General features: G+C 44.8%; 1 protein-coding gene across 6 annotated transcripts in view; it reads right to left on the reverse strand.

Annotated features, from left to right (window-relative positions):
• The window catches only part of RPS6KA2 (ribosomal protein S6 kinase A2), a 483898-nt gene that overhangs the window by 22379 nt on the left and 437635 nt on the right, over positions 1 to 23884 (reverse strand). For 5 of the 6 annotated variants that reach the window (XM_048844025.2, XM_048844024.2, XM_048844027.2 and 2 more), the window contains one exon: positions 3670 to 3759. The exons of the other annotated variant lie outside the window; for it this stretch is intronic. In XM_048844025.2, the coding sequence (XP_048699982.1) occupies positions 3670 to 3759 (90 nt within the window). The remainder of the gene's footprint in view (positions 1 to 3669; positions 3760 to 23884) is intronic. 6 annotated transcript variants of the gene reach the window in all.

Raw genomic sequence — 23884 nt, forward strand, 5'->3', positions numbered from 1 at the left:
CTACTTGCGGGATTCTCTGGAAGAGCAGCCCGTTGGCTCTAGCGGGTGGGAGCTTGGAACCAGGGCAGACCAGCGGCCCCCTATCTGCTCCCCTCCACCCGTGCCAGCACCTCCTGCCAACAGGCCCCACAGATGAGCGCCTCCCCATGCCTCCAGCCCGCAACAATCATCTGTTTTGCGGCGTTCAGCAGGTTCTGGGGGGGAGGTGGGAGGAGTGAGGATGTGGCGCGCAGCCTCCTCCCTCCCTCCCCCAGTGCCTCCTCCTCCCTTCCCGTACCTCCCACCTGCCATGATCAGCTGTTTTGCAGTGTGCAAGAAGTTTTAGCGGGGGAGGAGTGAGGACTCGGGGGGGAGGGGGTGGAGCAGGGTGGGAAGAAGCAGGGCGGGGGTGGAGCAGGGGCAGGGCCTGGGCTTTGGGGGGAAAGGGTGGAGTGGGGGCGGGCCTGAGGCACAGCTGGGGGTTGAGCACCTCCTGGCACTTAGGAGGAGCAAGAGGAGCAGCCTGATGATCCATCCTCTTTCACCCTCTGACTCCACCACCTCAACCAAGCTTCACAATCATTACTGTGTACCGTATTAAATTGTTTTGTTTAAAACTTATACCTGTATTACATTGTTTGTTTAAAATGTATATAATGTCTTTTGTCTGGGAAAATATTTTCCCTGGAACCTAATTCCCTCTATTTACACTCATTCTTATGGGGAAATTGGATTCGCTTAAAGCTGCATTTTTCAAGAACATAACTACAATGTTAAGTGAGGAGTTACTGTACTTTCTTCTGATCTCTAAAGCAACTATTCACCCTACTTTAAACTGCACATCATAATTTGCTATCAAGTCTGCAAAATATTAACAAACCAAGCTGCAGAAGCAGCACCACCACGCAGCCTGAAATCTCTTCTGGCGTTAGTCCAAACTTCCTCACAATTATCTGCTCTCTTCCAGTTCTACAGGGTAGCACTTGCCATTTAAAATATCAATATTTCCCTTTTGCCTCATAAGTAGCCAAACAAACTGCATTATGCTTAGTCAGGACTTACTTTCCGTGACACCATATAGCATGTGCTTTGCTATTCTGGTGAATAAGTTGTTTGCATCAGCTTTTTGTCCAAACTGCAGTATAACAATTTTAATTTCATACCCCTTTGCTAGACTGGACACTTTTATGGACAACAAGAATATCCAGTGTTATAATAATCAATGCTAAACCTTTTCAGAGGAGATACAAAGCTTTGTGCTGCCAGTTTTAAGGCAATCTCTATTAGGGATTAGGATGAGACCTTAATGGGGACCACATATGCCTAGGGGTTTCTTGAACTTTCCTCTAAAACATCTGCTGATGGCCACTGTTGGAGACAGGATACTGGACCAGATGAAGATAAGTCTGATCCAGTATGGCAATTCCTATGTTCCTGTGTGTACAGACTATGGATAACGTCTCTGTGTTTCTGTCTATTGAAACAAACACATGCACAACACACACCACTACACTCTAAGTGCTGGCAATGGTAGACTATTGTCCAAATGAATTGACTAGGAATTATAATGTGAGTAAATACAGATATGTCTGTAGGCCTGGCTTGTTATACGTAACTTGCCTCATTTCTTAGTGGATATCATTGTGAAGGTGAATGGAAGGTTAAGTTGTAAATAGGGGCTTAACAAGCAGTATGCTGGAGTCAAAATGTTTGTGCTGGCTAAGATAAGCAGGAGCACCTGGATGCTAGGGACAATGGACAAGATAAACCTGGAATGTAAAGATCAGTTTCTACATGGACAGAGCATACTGTACAGGGATTGGTTCCTGAAAAGTAACCAATCCTACCATGAAACATATGATGCAATGTTTGGGTAAGAATGCATGTTTTATGAAAAATGTATGTAAGGTAAAGTTTTGCTGTGTAACTTTGGGTGTGTGGTGCACCCTACATGCACCCCCCTACGCTTCAGTCTGATTAACTAAGTGTAGCTTTGCTGTATGCCAAATAAAGGAACTGAATGACGAGACTTGAGTCAAACTGAATTCTTGGGGAATGAGTGGAAGAGGTATCAGGAAAACCCAAACAATATCTACACACATTCTCCTAACATTCAGTTGGATACCCATCTGCAAAGTGCCAGCATTCTAGAAGCATTAACATTCTGTGCTTGGATAGAATTCTGCTGTATTGTATTCTGTTTAGGTTCTTATACCATGCTCATCACTGTAATCCCTGAGTGCCTAGAATCTCACACTAGATCATTCCCAATTCCTGTAACTCTTGGATAGATACGCACTAGGCCGGTGGTTCTCAAACTTTTGTACTGGTGACCCCTTTCACATTAGCAAGCTTCTGTGTATGACCCCTCCTTAGAAATTAAAAACACATTTTTATATATTTAACACCATTATAAATGCTTGAGGCAAAGCGGGGTTTGGGGTGGAGGCTGACAGCTCACAACCCTCCCTGTAATAACCTTGCAACCCCCTGAGGGGTCCCGACCCCCAGTTTGAGAACCCCTGCGATAGGCTGTGTCTTTGTCCCTTAACATTCCCCAATTCTTGGAATGGGAGAAGAAGTGGGGAGCCAGAAAATGTCATATTTTATTATTTGAAGTTTTGGAAGTCCACATGATCACTTTTCTACAGCTTTCCATCTTCCACTAGAATCAAGGGCTCTGAGCTTTGTAAATACAATACTCCAGGAGCTCCAACACAAATGAGCTCACAGAGGTGTGTTTTCTTTAAGGGAGTGAAAAAATCAGTAGTCTCCCACACAAGAGCACACCACAACCCTGAAGCAAGCTTCCTCTTTTTCCTTTATTGCCATTTGTGAGACAGCTAGCACTGTTAGGCCTCATCTGTACGAGGGGATTTAAGCAAGAACATTTTCCAGTAGGGCTGCCAGGAGTTGGATTCCTAGTGTTGACAAGACTCCAGCCGCTTACAACATTTCTACACCATGTTGACTAAAGCTGCTCAGAGAAAGGGGATAAAAACACCAGAAATCATTTTGGCTCTATGGCTTTGGCAGATGCTGCCTTTGGTGTAGCTGAGGTGAGGGGTTAGCACTGGTGGGAAGTCTTTGCTAAAGTTCTGTAGCATAGACAAGGCCTTAGTGATGTTGTCTTTCATATTAAATGTTAAAATAAGGTCTCTTCTTCTGGTCTTTTCTGGTTGCTCACATGTAAGTTAAAGACTTCCTGGTACTCAAGAAAAAACAGGGGAAGCCCTACTGGCCTAGTTAACAATCCTCCTCTCAATACAACAAGTACCTGAGGCTGTATGTCAACAGCTACTGACCAGGAAATAGCCGTTCCAGTTATCTACAGAACCCTCGTTATTAGTGTTCGACAATCTACTTCAAAAAGAAGATTGAAAGTTTTTGGTTATGAAAAGTCTTTTAAAATCAAATTAATTTCTATTCTATCTAGCCTTATGGGTCATTTCAAGTAAGCTTTTAGCTAGAGTTGGCCAAAGAGTATTTGTTGAATGCATGATCTGATAATCTTGCCATTTTTGTGTCCAATAATTTTTCAATGAACATTTTTTCTGGAATTCAAATAGCTCTCATTTTAAAATTAAAATGTTTGAACATTAAAACAGGCGAGTTTCTCAGTTACAGAGCAGGTAAGCTTGATATTAAAAGGAGAATTGTTTAAAGCAGACGTGCTCATAGACTACTCACATCTTTCAGAGTAATGATGTTTGGATGCTGCCCATATCTCAAGAGAATCTCAATTTCTTCAGAGGGGTCTCGTTTGCTCTTATCAATTATCTGGAATAAAGGAAGCACAGACCATAATATATAGGCTGATAGCACCCATCACCAAGCACCAAGATGTCTAATTTAAATGTATTAACATTTAATAGTCTTCTGATAATTATTGTTCTAGGACAGGACAGCCAAAGTTCTGCGATACCAAGAACCACAATGGCAATCTGCCAGAAAACAGATGGTGCAATACCCAGCCTTCCTTTTTATGCCTGCAACTTTGTGACCACAATTGTGAGTACAAGGGGTGTAATTTGAACATTAGCTACTTGAATAGTGTCATAATTGTGACAGGGTCAGGCCAGATGGCTACAGGAGAGTAATTTTTTTTTTGAAGCAGAAAAGAATTTTATTTGTGTAACACTTACAAAGAATCACCAAAAAGAATAAAGCAAAACTATGCAACAAAACAAAAGCAAACGCAAGGTATAACACAGCAGCCTTCAGGAGGGAGAAGTGTTCAGGCTACCCTGGGCCCAGAGCGGGGGGGCTTCCTCGACACTCATGGTCTTCCACCCACCTGCCATGCCCAGTGTCACCGATTATTCCTCTCCTGAGAGTGCCCGACAAGATGGGCACAGCTGTGGGGTGGGCGGTTTGGGGGTGGGGGGACGTACACCCACGTGTGATAGGACCCCTCCTAGGTGACAGTGATGATGGTATCCACAGCAGCAACGGCTGGGGCTGGGATCTCTCGCTCTTCCCCTCAATCAAAGGGTCAGACAGAGGGAACCGGACGGGTTCACCGAGCAAAGAACCTCGGACAGCGCCCACCGCTCCTCGAAGGCGTCAAGGGCGGTAGAAGCTGCACTTGCTGGTGGAACGAGAGGATGTGACGGAGGATGGGGTCCTTGCAGCCCAACAGGAGAGGGCTGATGACAGAAACGAGTTTCCCCAGGGTGGAGAGACTGGGTAACAGGGCGGCATTGGGTAGAAAGGGAGGGACGGAGGTGAGGACTAGGCGAACGCCCAGGTCCTCTATCTGCTCCAGGGGGACAAACACCCCCCCCCACCGCCAGGCCCTTCTCCACTGCCTCCTGGGTGGCAGCCTCCGATGCTAAGAAAAAGACGACCTTCCCGTACATTTTGGAGGCCGCCACAATAGCCATGGGTCCTACCACCCTCGCCAATGCCTGCACGTATGTCTCCACGTGGGGCGAGGCGGGCACCAGGAGGCAACGGACGCCGTGCTTCCTGGTCATGGTGGGAAAGGGGCCCCGGCCGCTAGTGATGGTAGCGGAGGTGGTGGGTGGGCGAGATGACGAGGTGGCAGGCGTGCAGGGGGCTGCCACCGCCCGGGCATACGTCTTGGGGGCCGGGGCAGGGACGCTCGCAGAGCTGGTGGAGGGAACAGCAGGGAGGGATGCCATGGTCAATGACGAGGCCACAGCGGTGGGGGCAGACCCTGCCATGGACGGTGGCAGGTGTTTTGGCAGCAGTGGGGGGGGGGGGAGGCTTGGGGGTTGGGCAGGAGGGTAGGTGGGGGAGGGGCAGCTGAGGTTGTTAGCGGGGCCTCACCCCTCTCATTCCCCGCCATCGTGAGCAGGGAGAGACGGGGAGACACCAGAAGGGGGGGGGGGGAAGGGGGAAGCAGATTAACCACTTCTTCCTGTTGGGCTGCAGGCGGGGGGCGCCAAATGGGTCGGACTGGACAGGGGGAGGAAACAGGAGTTGGGGTCAGGTAGTAGGGGCAAACTGTGGGGTGGGCAGTCTGGGGAGGGGAAAGGGGGGGAACGTGGACCCACGCGCATTTGTCCAAAGAGTCTCGTTTGGTCGGCTGTTGTGTCTGGTCCGGACGGTGGAATTCAGGGCAAGCAGCTGAGTCCAGAGGCAGATGGCAAGCTGCCAGCAGGGACGGACGGCGGGGGGGCCGTGACGGTTGTAGTAGTGTTGGGGGGGGACCGATGGATCTGGGGGGCAGCTCTGTGCCACACCCCCTGTGCCCCTACAAACGCAGTTAAGACACAGTCAAACTCCCCTCACACGAGAGTACAGTTCAAAAGTTACTCAGTCTTACGGCCCCCTCCACGATGATTTGTAGCTTCCCTGGGCAATGTCTCTGTCGGCTGTCTTCTCTCCCGGGCTTTGTGGAGCATTCCAAAAATGCCAAGCAGATAAGAAGAAAAAAATAACCTGTCGGTTAATTACGGGTCCACAAACGAACAGTGAACGGTTGGGTCTGGGGGCTTCCACTCCCCTCCTCCGGGGAGCGGGTCAGCAGTCCTCCCGCCCCGCGGGTTTCAGCTGGAGCAGTAGCAGCGTCCGAGGGCAGGCGTGGTGGGGCTGGCAGCAAGCTGGCAGCTGACCATGGGTGACTTTAATTTTCCTGATATCTGCTGGGAGAGCAATACAGCGGTGCATAGACAATCCAGGAAGTTTTTGGAAAGCGTAGGGGACAATTTCCTGGTGCAAGTGCTAGAGGAGCCAACTAGGGGGGGCGCTTTTCTTGACCTGCTGCTCACAAACCGGGTAGAATTAGTGGGGGAAGCAAAAGTGGACGGGAATCTGGGAGGCAGTGACCATGAGTTGGTTGAGTTCAGGATCCTGACGCAGGGAAGAAAGGTAAGCAGCAGGATACGGACCCTGGACTTTAGGAAAGCAGACTTCGACTCCCTCAGAGAACAGATGGTCAGGATCCCCTGGGGGACTAACTTGAAGGGGAAAGGAGTCCAGGAGAGCTGGCTGTATTTCAAGGAATCCCTGTTGAGGTTACAGGGACAAACCATCCCAATGAGTCGAAAGAATAGTAAATATGGCAGGCGACCAGCTTGGCTTAATGGTGAAATCCTAGCGGATCTTAAACATAAAAAAGAAGCTTACAAGAAGTGGAAGGTTGGACATATGACCAGGGAAGAGTATAAAAATATTGCTCGGGCATGTAGGAATCATATCAGGAGGGCCAAATCGCACCTGGAGCTGCAGCTAGCAAGAGATGTCAAGAGTAACAAGAAGGGTTTCTTCAGGTATGTTGGCAACAAGAAGAAAGCCAAGGAAAGTGTGGGCCCCTTACTGAATGAGGGAGGCAACCTAGTGACAGAGGATGTGGAAAAAGCTAATGTACTCAATGCTTTTTTTGCCTCTGTTTTCACTAACAAGGTCAGCACCCAGACTGCTGCGCTGGGCATCACAAAATGGGGAAGAGATGGCCAGCCCTCTGTGGAGATAGAGGTGGTTAGGGACTATTTAGAAAAGCTGGACGTGCACAAGTCCATGGGGCCGGACGAGTTGCATCCGAGAGTGCTGAAGGAATTGGCGGCTGTGATTGCAGAGCCATTGGCCATTATCTTTGAAAACTCGTGGCGAACCGGGGAAGTCCCGGATGACTGGAAAAAGGCTAATGTAGTGCCAATCTTTAAAAAAGGGAAGAAGGAGGATCCTGGGAACTACAGGCCAGTCAGCCTCACTTCAGTCCCTGGAAAAATCATGGAGCAGGTCCTCAAAGAATCAATCCTGAAGCACTTGCATGAGAGGAAAGTGATCAGGAACAGCCAGCATGGATTCACCAAGGGAAGGTCATGCCTGACTAATCTAATCGCCTTTTATGATGAGATTACTGGTTCTGTGGATGAAGGGAAAGCAGTGGATGTATTGTTTCTTGACTCTAGCAAAGCTTTTGACACGGTCTCCCACAGTATTCTTGTCAGCAAGTTAAGGAAGTATGGGCTGGATGAATGCACTATAAGGTGGGTAGAAAGCTGGCTAGATTGTCGGGCTCAACAGGTAGTGATCAATGGCTCCATGTCTAGTTGGCAGCCGGTATCAAGTGGAGTGCCCCAAGGGTCGGTCCTGGGGCCGGTTTTGTTCAATATCTTCATAAATGATCTGGAGGATGGTGTGGATTGCACTCTCAGCAAATTTGCGGATGATACTAAACTGGGAGGAGTGGTAGATACGCTGGAGGGGAGGGATAGGATACAGAAGGACCTAGACAAATTGGAGGATTGGGCCAAAAGAAATCTGATGAGGTTCAATAAGGATAAGTGCAGGGTCCTGCACTTAGGATGGAAGAATCCAATGCACCGCTACAGACTAGGGACCGAATGGCTAGGCAGAAGTTCTGCGGAAAAGGACCTAGGGGTGACAGTGGACGAGAAGCTGGATATGAGTCAGCAGTGTGCCCTTGTTGCCAAGAAGGCCAATGGCATTTTGGGATGTATAAGTAGGGGCATAGCGAGCAGATCGAGGGATGTGATCGTTCCCCTCTATTCGACATTGGTGAGGCCTCATCTGGAGTACTGAGTCCAGTTTTGGGCCCCACACTACAAGAAGGATGTGGATAAATTGGAGAGAGTCCAGCGAAGGGCAACAAAAATGATTAGGGGTCTAGAACACATGACTTATGAGGAGAGGCTGAGGGAGCTGGGATTGTTTAGCCTGCAGAAGAGAAGAATGAGGGGGGATTTGATAGCTGCTTTCAACTACCTGAAAGGGGGTTCCAAAGAGGATGGCTCTAGACTGTTCTCAATGGTAGCAGATGACAGAACGAGGAGTAATGGTCTCAAGTTGCAGTGGGGGAGGTTTAGATTGGATATTAGGAAAAACTTTTTCACTAAGAGGGTGGTGAAACACTGGAATGCGTTACCTAGGGAGGTGGTAGAATCTCCTTCCTTAGAGGTTTTTAAGGTCAGGCTTGACAAAGCCCTGGCTGGGATGATTTAACTGGGAATTGGTCCTGCTTCGAGCAGGGGGTTGGACTAGATGACCTTCTGGGGTCCCTTCCAACCCTGATATTCTATGATTCTATGATTCTATGAACAGCTCTCGAATGGCAGCAGAAAAACAGCAAAAAAAAAAAACCAAAATGAAGAAAAAGCATCTGGCCCGGTCGGGGGGAAGCTGAAACAGGGGCAAAAAGTAAGAAAAGCCCAGGCCAGGGGGCTTTAGGAGAGTAATAGAAAGCAGATATATTAGCCCCAGGCTAAGTAGGTCCCTTTTCCCTGGGTAAGGTAACAGGGAAGGTTCCAGAACAATCAGCAACCTTCTGGAGACAATTAGGGCAGACAGGCTAATTAGAACACCTGCAGTCAATCAAGAAGCTGCTAGAATCAATTAAGGCAGGCTAATCAGGGCTCCTGGGTTTAAAAAGGAGCTCACTTCAGTTTGTGGTGCGCATGTGAGGAGCTGAGAGTGAGAAGGCGTACTGCTGGAGAACTGAAGAGTACAAGCATTATCAGACACCAGGAGGAAGGTCCTATGGTGAGGATAAAGAAGGTGTTGGGAGGAGGCCATGGGGAAGTAGCCCAGGGAGTTGTACTGTCGCACAGCTGTTCCAGGAGGCACTCTAGACAGCTGCATTCCACAGGGCCCTGGGCTGGAACCCGGAGTAGAGGGTGGGCCCGGGTTCCCCCCAAACATCCCAACTCCTGGTCAGACACAGGAGGAGTTGACCTGGACTGTGGGTTCATGAAAACGGCCAAACTGAGGGCTGCCGTGAAGCTCCAAGGCGAGCAAATCCGCCAATAAGCGCAAGACCCACCAAGGTAGAAGAGGAACTTTGTCACATAATAAATAAATGCAGGCAGCCATAACACTGTCTTGTATTTGCATCATCCTCGGTAGATAAACAGGAATTGCTTGTCAGATATATTTTTTCATTGCTGATTAACCGATGAAAGACATTCACAGGCATAAAGGAGGTATAACAGACTTGAGCTGCAGCCTGTTGTATTCATTATTCTCTGTGGGCCACACTACCATACTGAACTAGAGGGTGACCATAAGCTGAGCTTGGCCCTCAGGCCAAACTGTGGTCACCTCCATTCTAGGAAGAAAACATCAACTGCTTGGTACATCATCATTTTCTATATTCAACCCATACATACATCTATTGCACTGTACAGGGGCATAAAGAGTTTGACTAAATTCTGGTCTGTAGACAGCAGGTCTAAGGAAAACATTACACCTGCTGCTTAAATGCCACCCCTGCAAATAGAGCCTGCTGCTAGGATGTCATTTATTTCTCATCGACATTTCTACCTGCTACAATTGGGATGTCAGTCAAAGAGGCTTGGCTGCTTGCCCAGCTGAGTGTATTGCTTTCAGTGCTGAATGTTAAATGGTTCTTCATATCTTATATGTAAATGATAAATATGAAACAAAAGTATTTACAAAACAGCTAGGGGAAATTAGCCTTACTGTGGAGTCTCAGCTGTAACTCCAGAACTAAAGTTGTAACATCCACTCCACTATAAGCCCAATTTTCAAAAAAATTTCTGGCCAGGAGAAATTCACACCAAAAGATGAGACTTTCTCTTCCCCTTCCCCGCCCCCTGGGACGTTCTGGGGGCATTACGAGATACACTTTTGAATAATAGGGCTCTGAAAAAATATTTGTGACATTTTCATAAACTCGTAACTCAACAACTTTTGACTCTTAAGGCTTCAAACTTCAGATACGTGTAGTTCTCTATGAGAACTACCACAGTGGTATAGATTTAACACAATTTCATCCACAACTAAAAACTTAAAAGCACTGACTTTCTTAACATTGATACTTATTAGTGCACATCAACTGTGACACATTTGCATTTATTGTGGAGATCAGCGGTTGGGGGTACACATTTGTGGGTAGGTCAGTGATTTGATTACACGTCAACAGTTGGTTCACACATTTTAAGTATATATCAACTGTCAGAGTGTGGGCCAGCAGTTGTGCACATATGAGTAAATGCTGAGAAAAAGAATTTCCAAAAACAGGTGGCAGGAAAAAATCCTACTAGCAACTTCTCCTCAGAATAGTGTTATTCACCTAGCTTAGGGGAACCAAGACAATGCTCAGAAAGACAGTGGATACCCTCTTTGAATGAATACTCACATGTAGGATCCCAGAGTCTTAAAATGTCCCAATCAATCAGTAACTGTTTCATACAGAATAGTATCCAAGGGCAGGTCCTCAGCTGGTGTAAATCAACCTAGCTCCTTTGCAGTCAGTGGAGCTACACTAATTTACACCAGCTAAAAATCTGGTCCCCTGGTATGTAGTCAGTAGAATGAGAGATGCCGTAACATGTTCTTAATTTGTTTTTATCACACACATTTCTATGAAAGAAAACTCCAAGTAGTGCATAGGATTAAATCACAAATACAAAAAATATATAGTGTCTATTTAAATTCTATTTATCTTATTTCAAGAGATGAGAGAACACAAATACACTTTAAAAATCTCAGTCATTGATCAAATACTCAGACAACCAACACTCAGCTATGAACCACTCTGCCAATCATTTAATGAAAAGCATCATGAATAATACTTATTATCTGCAAAGTGCTCTACACACACAATTAATGCTCATAACAATCACGGGTGATAAATACTATCTCACAAACGGAGATAGGTGGGTTATATAAATGACTTGTCCAAGGCCACACAACAAATCATCAGACTGGGAACAGAACTTCTCTATTCCTGACTCCCAGGCCCATAGGCAGTCCACTAGGACATGCTAGAACAGATTGTCACCGTGATGATCCCTCTTTTCAACACTGTCACGCTGGCTTGCAGATGAATGGTGACTGATAAAATAACAAGAGAGACAGCTGCACCACTGGTGACAGAAATCCTTCTCCAATTCAGACTGACTGCAGCATATGGAAAGTTTATATTCTTATGCTGCAGCGGTCACAGGGGAAAAGTTATAATTTTGCCTGCCTAAATTCCTCCTGCACTTTCTTTGTCACTTCCACTACAAAATTGTTGTGATGTACTGTTAAACAGCAGCCAGGTTCCAGCCCAGAGGTGGAGGCATTTCAGCAATGGATAAAGTGATTCACAATATGGCTGGAAGAAGAGCTGAATACTCGCAGTTGGGGCCAGATTTTCAAAAAAGCTCTGAGTTTTTGGTGCTGAGTTCTTTCGAAAATCTAGCCATAAGTGTCATCATGTGAACTGTTGGGTGCAGAGAACAAATCTTGCCTTGTTCAAGTGCCCTCTTGAAATACCAAAATGAGGCATTGCTCACAGTAGATTATGCAGATATTCCAAATGCAATCAAGCAAGATTCTGATGAGCTACCCAGGTTTAGTGGTGGGTAGATGCTCTAGAGGGCCTGACTCAACCTTGGTGAGGCTCAGATGCCATTTGAAGTAGATTGTGCATACCTTTCTAATATGATTGACATTCTCCTCTCTTGCGTGCTTTGATCAGCCGTGAAACAGTTAACAAGCTAGAAACTGGCTTCCTTCATCACATTGGGGTCAATGCTTTTTCCCTCTTACTCATGCTTCAGAGTTTATATCTGAATATAAATATCTAATGATTAGAGATCATGATGAGAACTAATGTCTCCCCTCTGCCTATGTAGAGGGTAGACACCTCTCTGAATCATCCTGTGCTGGCCAATGTTGAGCCAGCATACTGGAGCAGACTGACCTCAGTTCTGACTCTGAGCCAGTGTGCAATTCCTGTGTTTCTATCTTCCACATTAACACCCCATTTATTTGAGAGGGGGAACCTCTCACTTTGCAGAGCTATTGTTTCGGGCTATGTGCTCCAAACAAGGAACCCTGCATTGGCTACACTGGTTCCATGAGGGCTAGGGATTTCTTTCCTAAAAAAGAAAGCTTAAATTCTGGGAAGATGAAAAGCACTAAGTATTACTACTATTATTATGTAGTTAAGTAGTTTGATTTCCAGTAGAGTTCCAGACTGTTGAGCTCTGAATAAATCTGTTGACGCTTCAGATAGGCAGCCAAATTTCTGAATGATGATCGGCACCCAAGTCAATCTGCAAACCTTCTGAGGGCTTGTCTATATGAGGGGTTTAGTCTGCAGCATGCATTATGCAAGCCGCACTAATAGCGGGTACATGGGATGGTGTGCTCTCTTTCAGTGCCCATCATTGTGTACACATAGTGGCAGCTTGCAGCATATTAAGGGCATGCCATTCTTGAAGTGTATCCTATGGTTCTTTCTTCGCTGCTGAGCAGCATGCATTCTGGGATTTTTCACCCTGCCTGTTGTGACATGCAAAGAGGAAGCCAGACAAATTCCAGTTAGAGGACACCAAGCAGAATGATAGTAGTGGACTGATTCCTGGAGCAGCTTCACAGCATTCAGTGCCATTTCTGGGCTCAGGAAACCAGTGCTGATTGGTGGGAAAGGGTTGCTCTGCAGATCTGGGATGACCTGCAGGGGTGAGAAAATTTCAGGATGGGAAAGGCAACCTTTTTGGAGATATGTGCTCAATTAGCCCTGGAGTTGCAGCAGCAGCAGCATGCCAACAGGTAGAGCGCCAAACCCACGGACAAGTGAGTCACCATTGTCATCTGGAAGTTGGCCACCCAAGCGTTACTGGTATAACACTGCAAAGCCCGCTGCTCTAACAGCAGCATATACTGGTCCAGAGCATTTGGGGTTGTGTTGCGTTTGCATGTCCCTATCTTTGGGACACTGCTGTTGATGCTGTCCCTGGGAATTTCTATGCTGTCCTTGGCCACTCCCACATTTTCTCTGGAAAGCTCCTGGTCTGTTTCCTCCTCTGCATTCAATCACTGCCTTCAGATCTCTGCTGTTTTGGGGACCCTGTAAAAATCTCTGTGAACATTTCATCCCAGGGTTTCACTTTTCTCCCCCTCAGCTTGTCCACCTACTCAACTGTCAATAGAAGCCCTGTGCTTGAGGGTCTGGCCGATGCAGGTGCTGTGCCTGTAGGAGTAATAAAAACTCCAGAAGCGGTGATTTTTCATATTCTAGAGAGGCTGTGATGGCATTTTTATATGCATTTCTGACTTTACCCCTCTGAGATTCTTTCCAGCCTTGGGAGAATCTCAGAGATGGTAAGTGGTGTGTGTGTGAGGACGGCTGCACTGGGATTTTGTCTTTGCTGTTTGGTTTTGCCTTTATGCCGTAGAGAGTGGAGCTTGGGTGGGTTGCAAATTATGTTCGTGATCTGGCTTTGCAGTTTTGGTGTGCCTATATGGTGTTGGAGAAGTTAGCGGTGGGTGAGCTGAATAGTAATCCCCTCTACATCCCCTTTAGGTTGGCCTGATTCTTGGAGATGTTACACTGAGGCAGGTGACTAGGAGGCAGAGAATGGCCTTATTCAGAAAGGAAAAGGGCAGACCAGTGAAATATGCAGTGAAGTTATTCACTGTAGGGGCAAGGTTGCGGAAGATTGGGGAGGAGCTAAATGGTGCACTGAGTATGTGACTGGATGTAAGCGGAGGATGCAGGCAGTTTCAATGAACTTTGTCCAACAGACCCTGCCAAAAGACATTGTAGCATAGCTCAGCATATTTTTGCCTGTAAACGAGTCAGTTTATGTAATAAGCATAAATCCTACATATAAGAATGTAGCCAGCTGTTGACCCCATGTAACCCCGAGATAAGCACGGAGAATATAGCGCCGCAGAGGACTTCCCCCCGACGGAGTCCTGCCTGGTCAGCTGTCCCAAACGGCCAGAGTCCACTGCAGCCCCTCCGCGCATCCTAGGGGCTCCCTGCGCAGATTGGAGCGTAAGTTCTTCCTTCCTTCAATAAAGCATAGTTTACTATTCTTAGGCCTGAGTGTCCTCCTTTCGCTGGTATCTTCCCCCCCAGCCCTTGCGGGCACATTCACCAAGATGGTTCCCCCAGAAGTGTTACAGGAGTAGAAGGGAGTTGTGAGCTATACTGTGGGGATGACCATGTAGCTCTCCCCCACAATGTCTGGACCAAAACTGAGCAAAGATGTTGCTTTACCTCCCTTGCAGCCACAGTGAAAGTGGAGTGAGAAATAGTTAGGGTTCTGCACTGATTGCCTGAAGCATATTAATATAGGTCCTCCTGAGCTGTTTACTCTTTATCCAGCACTGGTTGCCATTCTGGTTGTGACCCGTCATGCTAAGCAGATGTCCATGAAGAGAGCTTTATTCTGATAGCTGGCCACAATTGCTTCCTGCACTCATGCTTCTCAGATGGCGATGAGATCCAAAGTCTCAGTGCAACTGCTCGAGGCAGATTTCAGGGCTTCTGGGTAATAGTGCAGCTTTTGTGACCCTTGATTTCAGGTGCAAATGGGGACATGCAGGTAAACAGACCAGTCAGTAACGGTCACCTGCAAAGCAGTGTGGGACTGCCATTGGAGGACTGCCAAAGCTGTAAGCAGCAACACTGGGTGCACACAAACAATGGACCAGACTACTCTGCTGTGCAGCAAAGTTAGTGAGCTTTGAAAGAAGACTTTCGAGTTCATGATAAATGTGGTGTTTGTGTTGTGTACGTAAGTGTTTTCAAACCAGATTAATTTGACTTAATCCAGTTTAACCCCCTGTCCAGTGTAGACAAGCCTTTAGACTTTCCCTCTGCTAACAGACCATCCCTCACCCTGATAATTTTGCATTTCCTTTGAGACAATATTTCCTGCACAGTGACAGTCTGATCTTTCTCCATCCCCATCCATAAGAGGCCCCACAAGCCCTTTCCACTCTTTGTGTGCAAGGGATGAACTTTTTTCTCTAAGCCTTAATCATGACTTTCATTTTGAACTGAACTCAAGTAAGCACACACACCAGTGTTAAAGTAAGAGACTTCTTTTGTCTGTTTCCAGTGCTGAGATTTGGAATAATGCAAAAATGTACCTCTACTGATATTTCTCTGTGTTTTTTGTGGTGAACAACACTAACCCAGAAAGCTATCACAATGTATCAGTAGTTCAGTTGAGAACACACTAAAAACTCTGCAGTGCTTTTGGAAAGCAGAGCTAAAAAAAAGCAGAAGGGTTAACTATTGTACATAGAAATTTAAGAAAGTGAGCCATACAGCCACTCTAAATAGATTTTTCTCTATGTGCCAAATGCCCAGGGGTTGCTGAAAAGCTCATCTGTCTTCATTCTGGATGAAGCATTTCCTGAGCAGAGTGGGTTCAGTGCAGATGGTATATGGTGTCTCTTACTCTTTGACTATTACAACCTTCATGTATTTTACTGATAGTCGAAGACAGATGTATTTCCTTCCAGGAGGAATTTAGGGCACAAGCCTCATGACATTTTAAAACAGAGGAGGCCCCAACTAAAAAAATAATACTGAACCCTCCTACCCTCTCTAAGTTAGGAAGCAAGGGCAAGTAAGAAACAAACATTATCTCAATCCTAATTAACAATGTGCCCCAGTGTTATAAGTTTTCTGCATGTAGAACTTGCATGGGCTTGTCAGTCCACACTTGTCAGGTAGGAGTTCTATGCATGGAGGGCTTGCAAGATCGGAACTATAAATTCTAGATAAAAAAAATGGTAGCCAGTTCTGCCACTCTTACCTCTTGAGAGAAATCTAACTAAACGTTTCTGGAGGTGGCCCTGTGATTTAACCCCAGCTGTGCCCCTACCATGGCAAGACTCGTTCAAATGCAGACATTCAGCTGGAAACCTGGCACCTGCACAGAGACGTACCAGATTCCCAGGGAGCACTACAGGTGCATTATATAGCACTGAAATGGTTAAAGGTTAGAGCTTGGAAGGAGGGACCATAAATACCTCCCTTTGATTAGCTGGTTCAGATGAAAGATGCCAGCTGTTCAGAGAAAGCATAGGGAAGAAGGAGAATATTCACATTGTCACTGCTTAAAGCTGCTTTATCTTGTATAATGTGCTTTGAGGTATTCTTAAGAAGCCTGTTTGGGGTGGATGGGTTAATCACATTTAACACAACTGTATGTCACAGTGCCCTATTATAAGATTTGTAAGTGCTATAAATGGGGGAATAAAAAAGAAAATTAATTCCATGGGTTTGAACACACTATTTATACCTCATATCTATGGCACATTTAATATTCATGTCACCCTGATAAAATGGTTCCTTTAACTATAGATGGGATAAACATCACTTTTAAAGAAAAGAGGCGTAACAGTGTGTGCAGAGTTTTTAAACTAGCTGGTTCATATGTAATATTCAATTCAAAGAGAAGTGACACAAAGATAGAACTTCGCTACTGGTTTCCATTTCAATCATCTTTCTTTCTAAAAATAAGTCCTATTTATGTCAAGTATTTGTTTCAGTTTGGTTCCTTTTGATTTCAAGTTACTCAGGCTGGATGGAAATCACTTCAGAAGTGCTAACATTATTTAAAAGGACATGGTATAATTTTATGTTTAAGATGTCTCAGAGGAGAACTAGTCTTTTGATGCGTTTTTGATACAAGGAGAAAATTCTTAAAGTAGCATAGAATCTAAACATATGACACAAAAAACTTCCGGGTCTCAAAGAAAAATAGAACTGCTAAAGACCAAATTCCATCCAAAATATTCAGGTACGTGGCAGGCCAACTGGGAAAAGAGAGAGATGATGCTGTTAAATTGTAGGAAAACTACTATCTGATATTTCCTCTCTCAAAAAGGGTCCAGTTTACACTGAAAATGTTATCCTCTGCACACTGTTGGCCAATATCATCTATGATCCAGAATGCTTTGCATTTATGCTAAATTGTGTAACTGGATTCCCAGAAAGCTTTGTACCCATGCTAAGCTTTATTGTGGAAATCAACTAATAATTAAACTGTTCTAACATTTATTCTTTGTATGTGAAAAATCCGTCAAAAATAATATGCATAGTCTGTTAAGGAGTTTTATATACTAATTGTGTGTTGGGCACCATTAGTACAAAATAGTTAATGTCTCTATAGTCTAATGCAATTTCTACTCTTCAGTCTAGCAATCCTTGGAAAGTTGCTGTGTACGGCTGGTGCAGATATCTTTGTGCCTTGAAAAACAAGTATAAAACTAGATAAGGCAACAAGACTAAGGTGCATTTTCTATCTGTCGTAAAGAAGTGCACTATAAACATAAGTCAAATTAAGTTGGTGCTTTTGGACAGACACAGATGAAAGGTGTGATTGTGGCAAGCTTGGTCCTTGAGTTGGTAAAGTATGAACCTCTCTGTTTGTGCTGATTTCTCCATGTTTAATAAACTGATTGAGCTGAATTATCTGACATCTTGTTAATTGATAACCAAAACAGAACCCTAACACCACCAAATGAAGTCATGGGAAACACACAGATATTCACACACACTCCTCCAGTGGTCTATTAACACTCAATGGGGCCTGGAGCCAATACATCCAAAGGGTCACCAGCAAACCAAAGGGCTCACTGCAACTAATAAACCTCCCACTTATAAAACTGCTCATGGCATTCCGGTTTCCCTGCCCTGCCAATACTGCCTCCTACTCCCAAGTGCTCGTGGTGAACTCCAGGTCTCACTGGCAGCGCTCCCATAAGCCCTTGGATCCAAACTGTATTGTTCCACAGATCCCTTTTCCGCTCAGGTCCATTGATCCTGCCTCAATTTACTTTTGCCTCCTCAGAGGACAGCCTTCATTTCCAAGCCTGCAGTGACTGGCAGAAATCTGTGTGTGTACTCAAATTAAAACAATTAGGAGAATGAGAACGAGTGAATTTTTGCAGCTGTTTTCTTGTGAGTAGAACACAAATCTCACAAAACAAGAATGGCATGTATATTATATTGTATATGTTACCACATGAAATTGTGCTAAAATTGTTCATTGTGGCCCCAATTCAGCATGAACCTTAATCACCTTGCTGAATCAGGGCCTATATGCATGTATCAGCGCTTAAGACTCGTTAGAACAGGATAATTAGGAAAAAGTTTTTAAAATATTCCCACAGATCAGAACACAGACCCTCATAAGCCCTTCCTGTCCCATTTCCATCCCTGTTCTTGCTGCCATTTTTACCTCTATAAATGCTTTATCTATGATATTTGTAAAGAACCAGTCACTGTTGTATGTAGTACTCCCATCTCATGATCTGTACACACAATTTTAGCGAATAAGAATTTCCACACCTTCCCTTTTGCAGAATACCACATGAGCAGCTTCCTGCAAAGTAGGTCCCCTGTGCAAATCCAAAATCTTCCACAAGGGGCAAGAAACTCAAGGAATTTGTCCAAATCTGTTCTGAAACCTGTGTTTATTGAATGGTATCATGTATTCTACTGATGCTGTTGTCATGCTACCAGCCTAAGCATCCTTTGACTGATGATAAATAGCTTTTACTGAACTGTTAGGCCTACCGGATTTTCAGTGCCTCTGAGAAGAATGACAATGGAAGTACAAATTTCCCCCCCTATTTTCTGGAGTCAGAAAAGGCCATGTTTCCGATGACTTCATTTTACTGGGCTACTTTTTGCATCATTTGCTCGTCAATGATAAGTCAAACCTGTTCTTGTCTGAAGGTGATGGTGTCTTGATCATGTCCCTTAGGAGTCCATGCTACCGACTAACTGCTCTCACCATCCAACTTTTCCCCAAAACTCTTCCTTAGCTTCAAGCCATTGCCTCTTGTCCTGCTCTCCTGAGCGACTAAGTATTTGCCATCTATCATTTCTATCACCTGGAAGATATTTATAGATTTTGATCATGTCCCTCTGGACTCTTGTCTTTCCCAGACTATACATATTCTAGCTTCCCCAATCTCTCCTGATATAGCATGCCGTGCATTCCTTGTATAATATCTATTGTTTATTCTTAGTATTTTCTTTGGCATGTCTGTATTCCTCTTTAAAATATGGGGACTAGAACTGAATAAATTCATCTAGATATGGTCACACTGGGGCTATGCAGAGCAGCACTAATACCCCATTAGTTAGTTAATGATCTGTGATAAACCCTATGTACTATAGTACTATAACAGAATCTACTTGCAGAAGTGTGTGTGTGTATGTGCGAGGGAGAGAGAGAGAATGGGAAATTTATTTATCTGTTCTCCTGTTTAAAAAAAAGTGCTTTCTCATAATCATAATGAAGGATGGAGACAACAAACTTATGTTAAGTTGCTCTCTGCTATCAATGTTCAAATCTTCATACTTTCCTCCTGAGAAATATCTGGCATACACTGATCATTTTCATTGCATTATAGTCTGATGAAGGGGGTTGGGGAGAGCTGGGGTAAAAGCCTGGGGGAGAGTGGGGAATTTCTTCTCCTGGGGAAATACGGACACATCCCTGTCATTTGATGTGATCTGGTCCATTCTAAAGATTTTAGGCAAAAGATTTCTTCTTCATAAGTATTTTTGTAAGTAATCTCTGGAAGGGTGCAGTTAACACTCAGAGACAGGGAGATTACATTGGAGACAAGGAAATCATTCCAACCTTCTCTCCAGCTGGGTGGCAGAATTTAAACATGGGGCTCTTGGGAACCTCTGGCAGCACCTAAACTTGTTCTTGATACCAACTCTCCCCAGTAGTGTTGAGTCCTATACTACAGTGCCCCTGGGATGGAAATACAGAGCCAAATCCCAAGATCCTTACTCAGTCCTCATTTCCACCCCTGACCCCGTAAAGTCAATGGCATTTGCATGACAAAGGACTGAGTAAAATCTGAATAAGGACCTCAGGATTTGGCCTATACATGCCCATCCCGTCCCCATCCCTTGTTACCTAATCAGGTTTAACACTGAACATTATTTTTGTTACTGCTTGGCTCCAGGAACATATCACATTTGATACTATGCAGTTACACTGTACGCTAGATTTGTTCAATTTACTGTGAAACCTGTTTCACTGTTAAATAAAAAAAAAGTTTCTTAAAATTGCCCTGTTCTTGCAAACTAAGCACACAGATGGACCCTGGATCCCATCCAGAGACCTGCTGAAATCGGGGGGGGGGGGGGGGGGGGGCTATATGTGGGCACTTGCTTCTAGGAACTGGCAAGACTGGTGCCAAAGGATACAACAAACTTGAGATTTTCCATTGAAATTCTCATTACACTTCCTAGCGGACAATTTATTTATTCCATGTCCACAAGTGTGGTGGGTGCCTCGTGGACAGATATACATAAACATGGTCTCTCCCCTGAAGAGTTTACAATCTGTTTCATTTCAGACAGATGTCTCCCATTTTCAGAGAGAGCAAGTGAGCGAGCCAGGCAAAACAGTCCAAATAATACAGACACCTCAACAATCAGTCAGACTTGAGGACCTCTGGGCAGAATATTTTTCCTTTTTCTGCCTCAATAAATAAAGACATACAAATTCCTGTTTCCTTAAAAAGAATACCAAACAAATGCATCAGCCTGCCAGACAGTGTTGGAAGGCTAAATTTATCTTGGTAGTCATTCAGTGCTTTCTGCACTTAGTAATAAACTCCTGATATAGCTGCAGGTTATGAGGAGAATATTGTGTAATGAACTACATTTTATTGAGTACTCTCTAGCCTTCAGACTAATATGCTTTCACGTCTACTTAGATCAAGCATCTGAAAACCAGCAAATTACAACTATGAACATTAATGGAAAGGAGAAGAGAAGCTAAGGTTAACTATGATATACACCACTTGGACTCTCTTAGCTAGACCACTTCACTCAGTGTTATTAGCACACAAATACATGTATTTTGGGGGACTGAGTACACAGGCCCTGCAATAATAGCCCATCACTCTGATGGGTTATCAACTTCTCTCTGTTGATGGCTTGTAGACACTGCCTCTCCATTTGTATTGTATCTGTATAGCTTAAGTAAAATGCACCTTTCTCCCAAATCAGCCCATATCAAAACATACAGGGGTGGATGCATCCACAGAATGCTTACTAATTACCAGTGTTACAAGCTAAAAGTAAATGTCATTTTATCCTAGAGAGGGACCCATGCGGTAAAATTTGTCCCTATATCAAAAATTTGACTCTGCTCAGAGCTGGGGAGTGTTTGGAGCCAGGGTGTTGGCTTGGCACATTATAGACATAGGATAAAGTCATTACGTTCAGATGCAGTTTCCAGATCCAACTTCCTCAAGGTGTAGGGGTGTTCAGATCTTGGGTGTTCATTTGTGCCCATCTGTACTTTATGCTTTTTTGGCCAGATTCTCTCCAATGATCCAGTCACTCTGATTGGCTCCAGTAGTAAGAAGGGGCCAGAAAGCCATCAGATTTTACTAGCTAGAGATTCCTTCAGCATGGGAGAGTCCACAGCTGGCATGGAGTTGCTGTAGCGGGCTCCTGTACATCCACATCTGCAGCCTCTGGTGAAGGTGGCATGTTGGGGCAGAAGGGATCATGGCTGGAGCGCTACTCTGCTTTGGCCATTCTCTGCTAGAGTAACAACCTCTGTGGGCTAGGACCAACCCATGTAGTTTAGAGCACTCCCTAGAATCAGAGAGAGGTAGCCAGTTCTTCTGCAGTCTCACTTTAGCTCTGGCCAGTGGAAAATGGACAAATTTGAGAATCTAGCCCCATATCATCATTGCTATTTGCATATAGCGATCAAAGCTGAAAATCAGCAACAGTATTTAAACAAAGAAAACTTTTCTCCAAGAGTGCCGACTTCTATCAAGTCTCTGGAATGTTTTCCAGTGTCTGATTTGCTACTCCCTTCTGGTTGTGCAGCTGTTGCCTTTCTTCTCTGAAACAAAGCTCTCGATCTGTTTTGGGGATTTCATATCAATGGTTTTTTTCTTTGGTACAATATCCCCCCCCCCCACACACACACACTCACTGAAGCGTTTTCCTTTTACTTTAGTGACTTACTTTCTCTAAATACTGAGATAACTTAAATAGATTGACCTGATTTTCATTTACTCTTTGACATCACTGGTACAATGACACCAATATAATCCTTGCAAATGTGCTCGACAAAACCTCTGCTGTTTAAAATCCCTAGACATCTGCTATACCTGCCTTTGCAAACACGTCAATATTTGAAGGCATTGAACCAGCAGTGATCTGTAAAATTATCATTTTTCCATTTCCCTTCCTTGTGCCTGTGCCTTCCCAGGGATCTCGGAGAAGTGAGCGACATTACCTGTATTTATATTGCAAAACTGCACACCAAACAATAAACCTCTAGCAACCATTTTAGTTTAATTCTTTGTAACTTGGAAGTGAGGTGGAAAAAAGACCCAGGGGAAAAATTTCAAAACCACTTAACTCTCATTTTTATAAGTGAGCTTTTGGGCTTGCCCACATGAACATTTAGTTTGTGGCAAGCAGGGGTGTAAATCTACCTTATTCTAACCTGCCACACAGTCAATGCCCATGTGGACCTTGCTGACGTGCACTAAGAGTTTGTTAGTGTGCTTTGAGCGACACTGCTTTGAAACGGGAGTTGATCGCACATTAGGGAATTCTTAGTGCGCAGCAGCAAGGTGCCCATGGACAGCTAGTGCACAGCAGAGTCACATCCCAGCTTGCCAGACAAGACCCATGTCTAACTGTAATTCAGTTAATACCCTTTAAGAATTGTGTCACATAGACGCAGGTCATTTTTATATGCACAAACTAAAGTTAGTGCATAACAACCCCCCTGCATAGACAAACCCAGCTCACCTAAGTGAGTTAGGTGCCTAACTCCTATGTAAAGCCAGTGTGAATTAGGTGCCTAAGCTGCTTAGGTGCTTTTAAAAATTCCTCTAGGCTCCTCTTTGCATCTTTAGGTGCCTAAATACCTTTATAAATATGGCCCCAGCTAGTTGCATGATGTGGATAGAGAAGGCAGATGAACAATAGTGGGAAAAAGGGGAGAAATGTCATACATTTTAACAAACATGTACTGTTTCTGGATTAGGGAGGGGTTCCTTTTATTGAGTGTATTTTCTGGCTGCAGCTCTGAGTTATTCTGTCTCAGTACTCTGACTCAATATTTGGAGAATCTATTTTCCTACACAGAAATAGTAAATAAGTCCCAACAGGGATTGTGCAGCATAGTGTTTTGTGTCCTCTGGGCAATTGGCAGAGATTATTCACATCTTCCTGCAGTAATTCCACAAAGCCATGTTCCTATCTCCTTTGCTGCTGATATCACTGTCCTTGGGGGAATAGTCTCTTAAGTGCTAACACTGGGCCAGAGAAAGAGTGAGAATGACTCTCTAGGCTGGTGGTTGGGGCACTCACTGGAGGTTCCAGTCCTCCAGCTCCAAAGATCATTTAATTATTTATACAAAGTGGAACTGCTTCAACAGGAGTGAGGCCTACCCCAGAACATCCTGCAGGTCAAGGCACTCTCTTGGGAGGAAGTAGACTCAAGTTCAAATCCCTGCTCCACATCAGGCAGAGGGGGGAACTGAACCTGGTTTTCCACTGTCTTGGATGAGTACGCTAACCACTAGTCTACTATAAGGGGGACACTGCCATCATCTCCTCTGGCCTTTTTGTGTGGGCTAGGTGTGCTCTGGGCACACCTCCCAGATTTGGGCCCCATAGGTGTGGGAA

The sequence above is a fragment of the Caretta caretta genome, chromosome 3 (assembly GCF_965140235.1).
Source record: "Caretta caretta isolate rCarCar2 chromosome 3, rCarCar1.hap1, whole genome shotgun sequence".
In the NCBI taxonomy this organism is placed as follows: Eukaryota; Metazoa; Chordata; order Testudines; family Cheloniidae; genus Caretta; species Caretta caretta.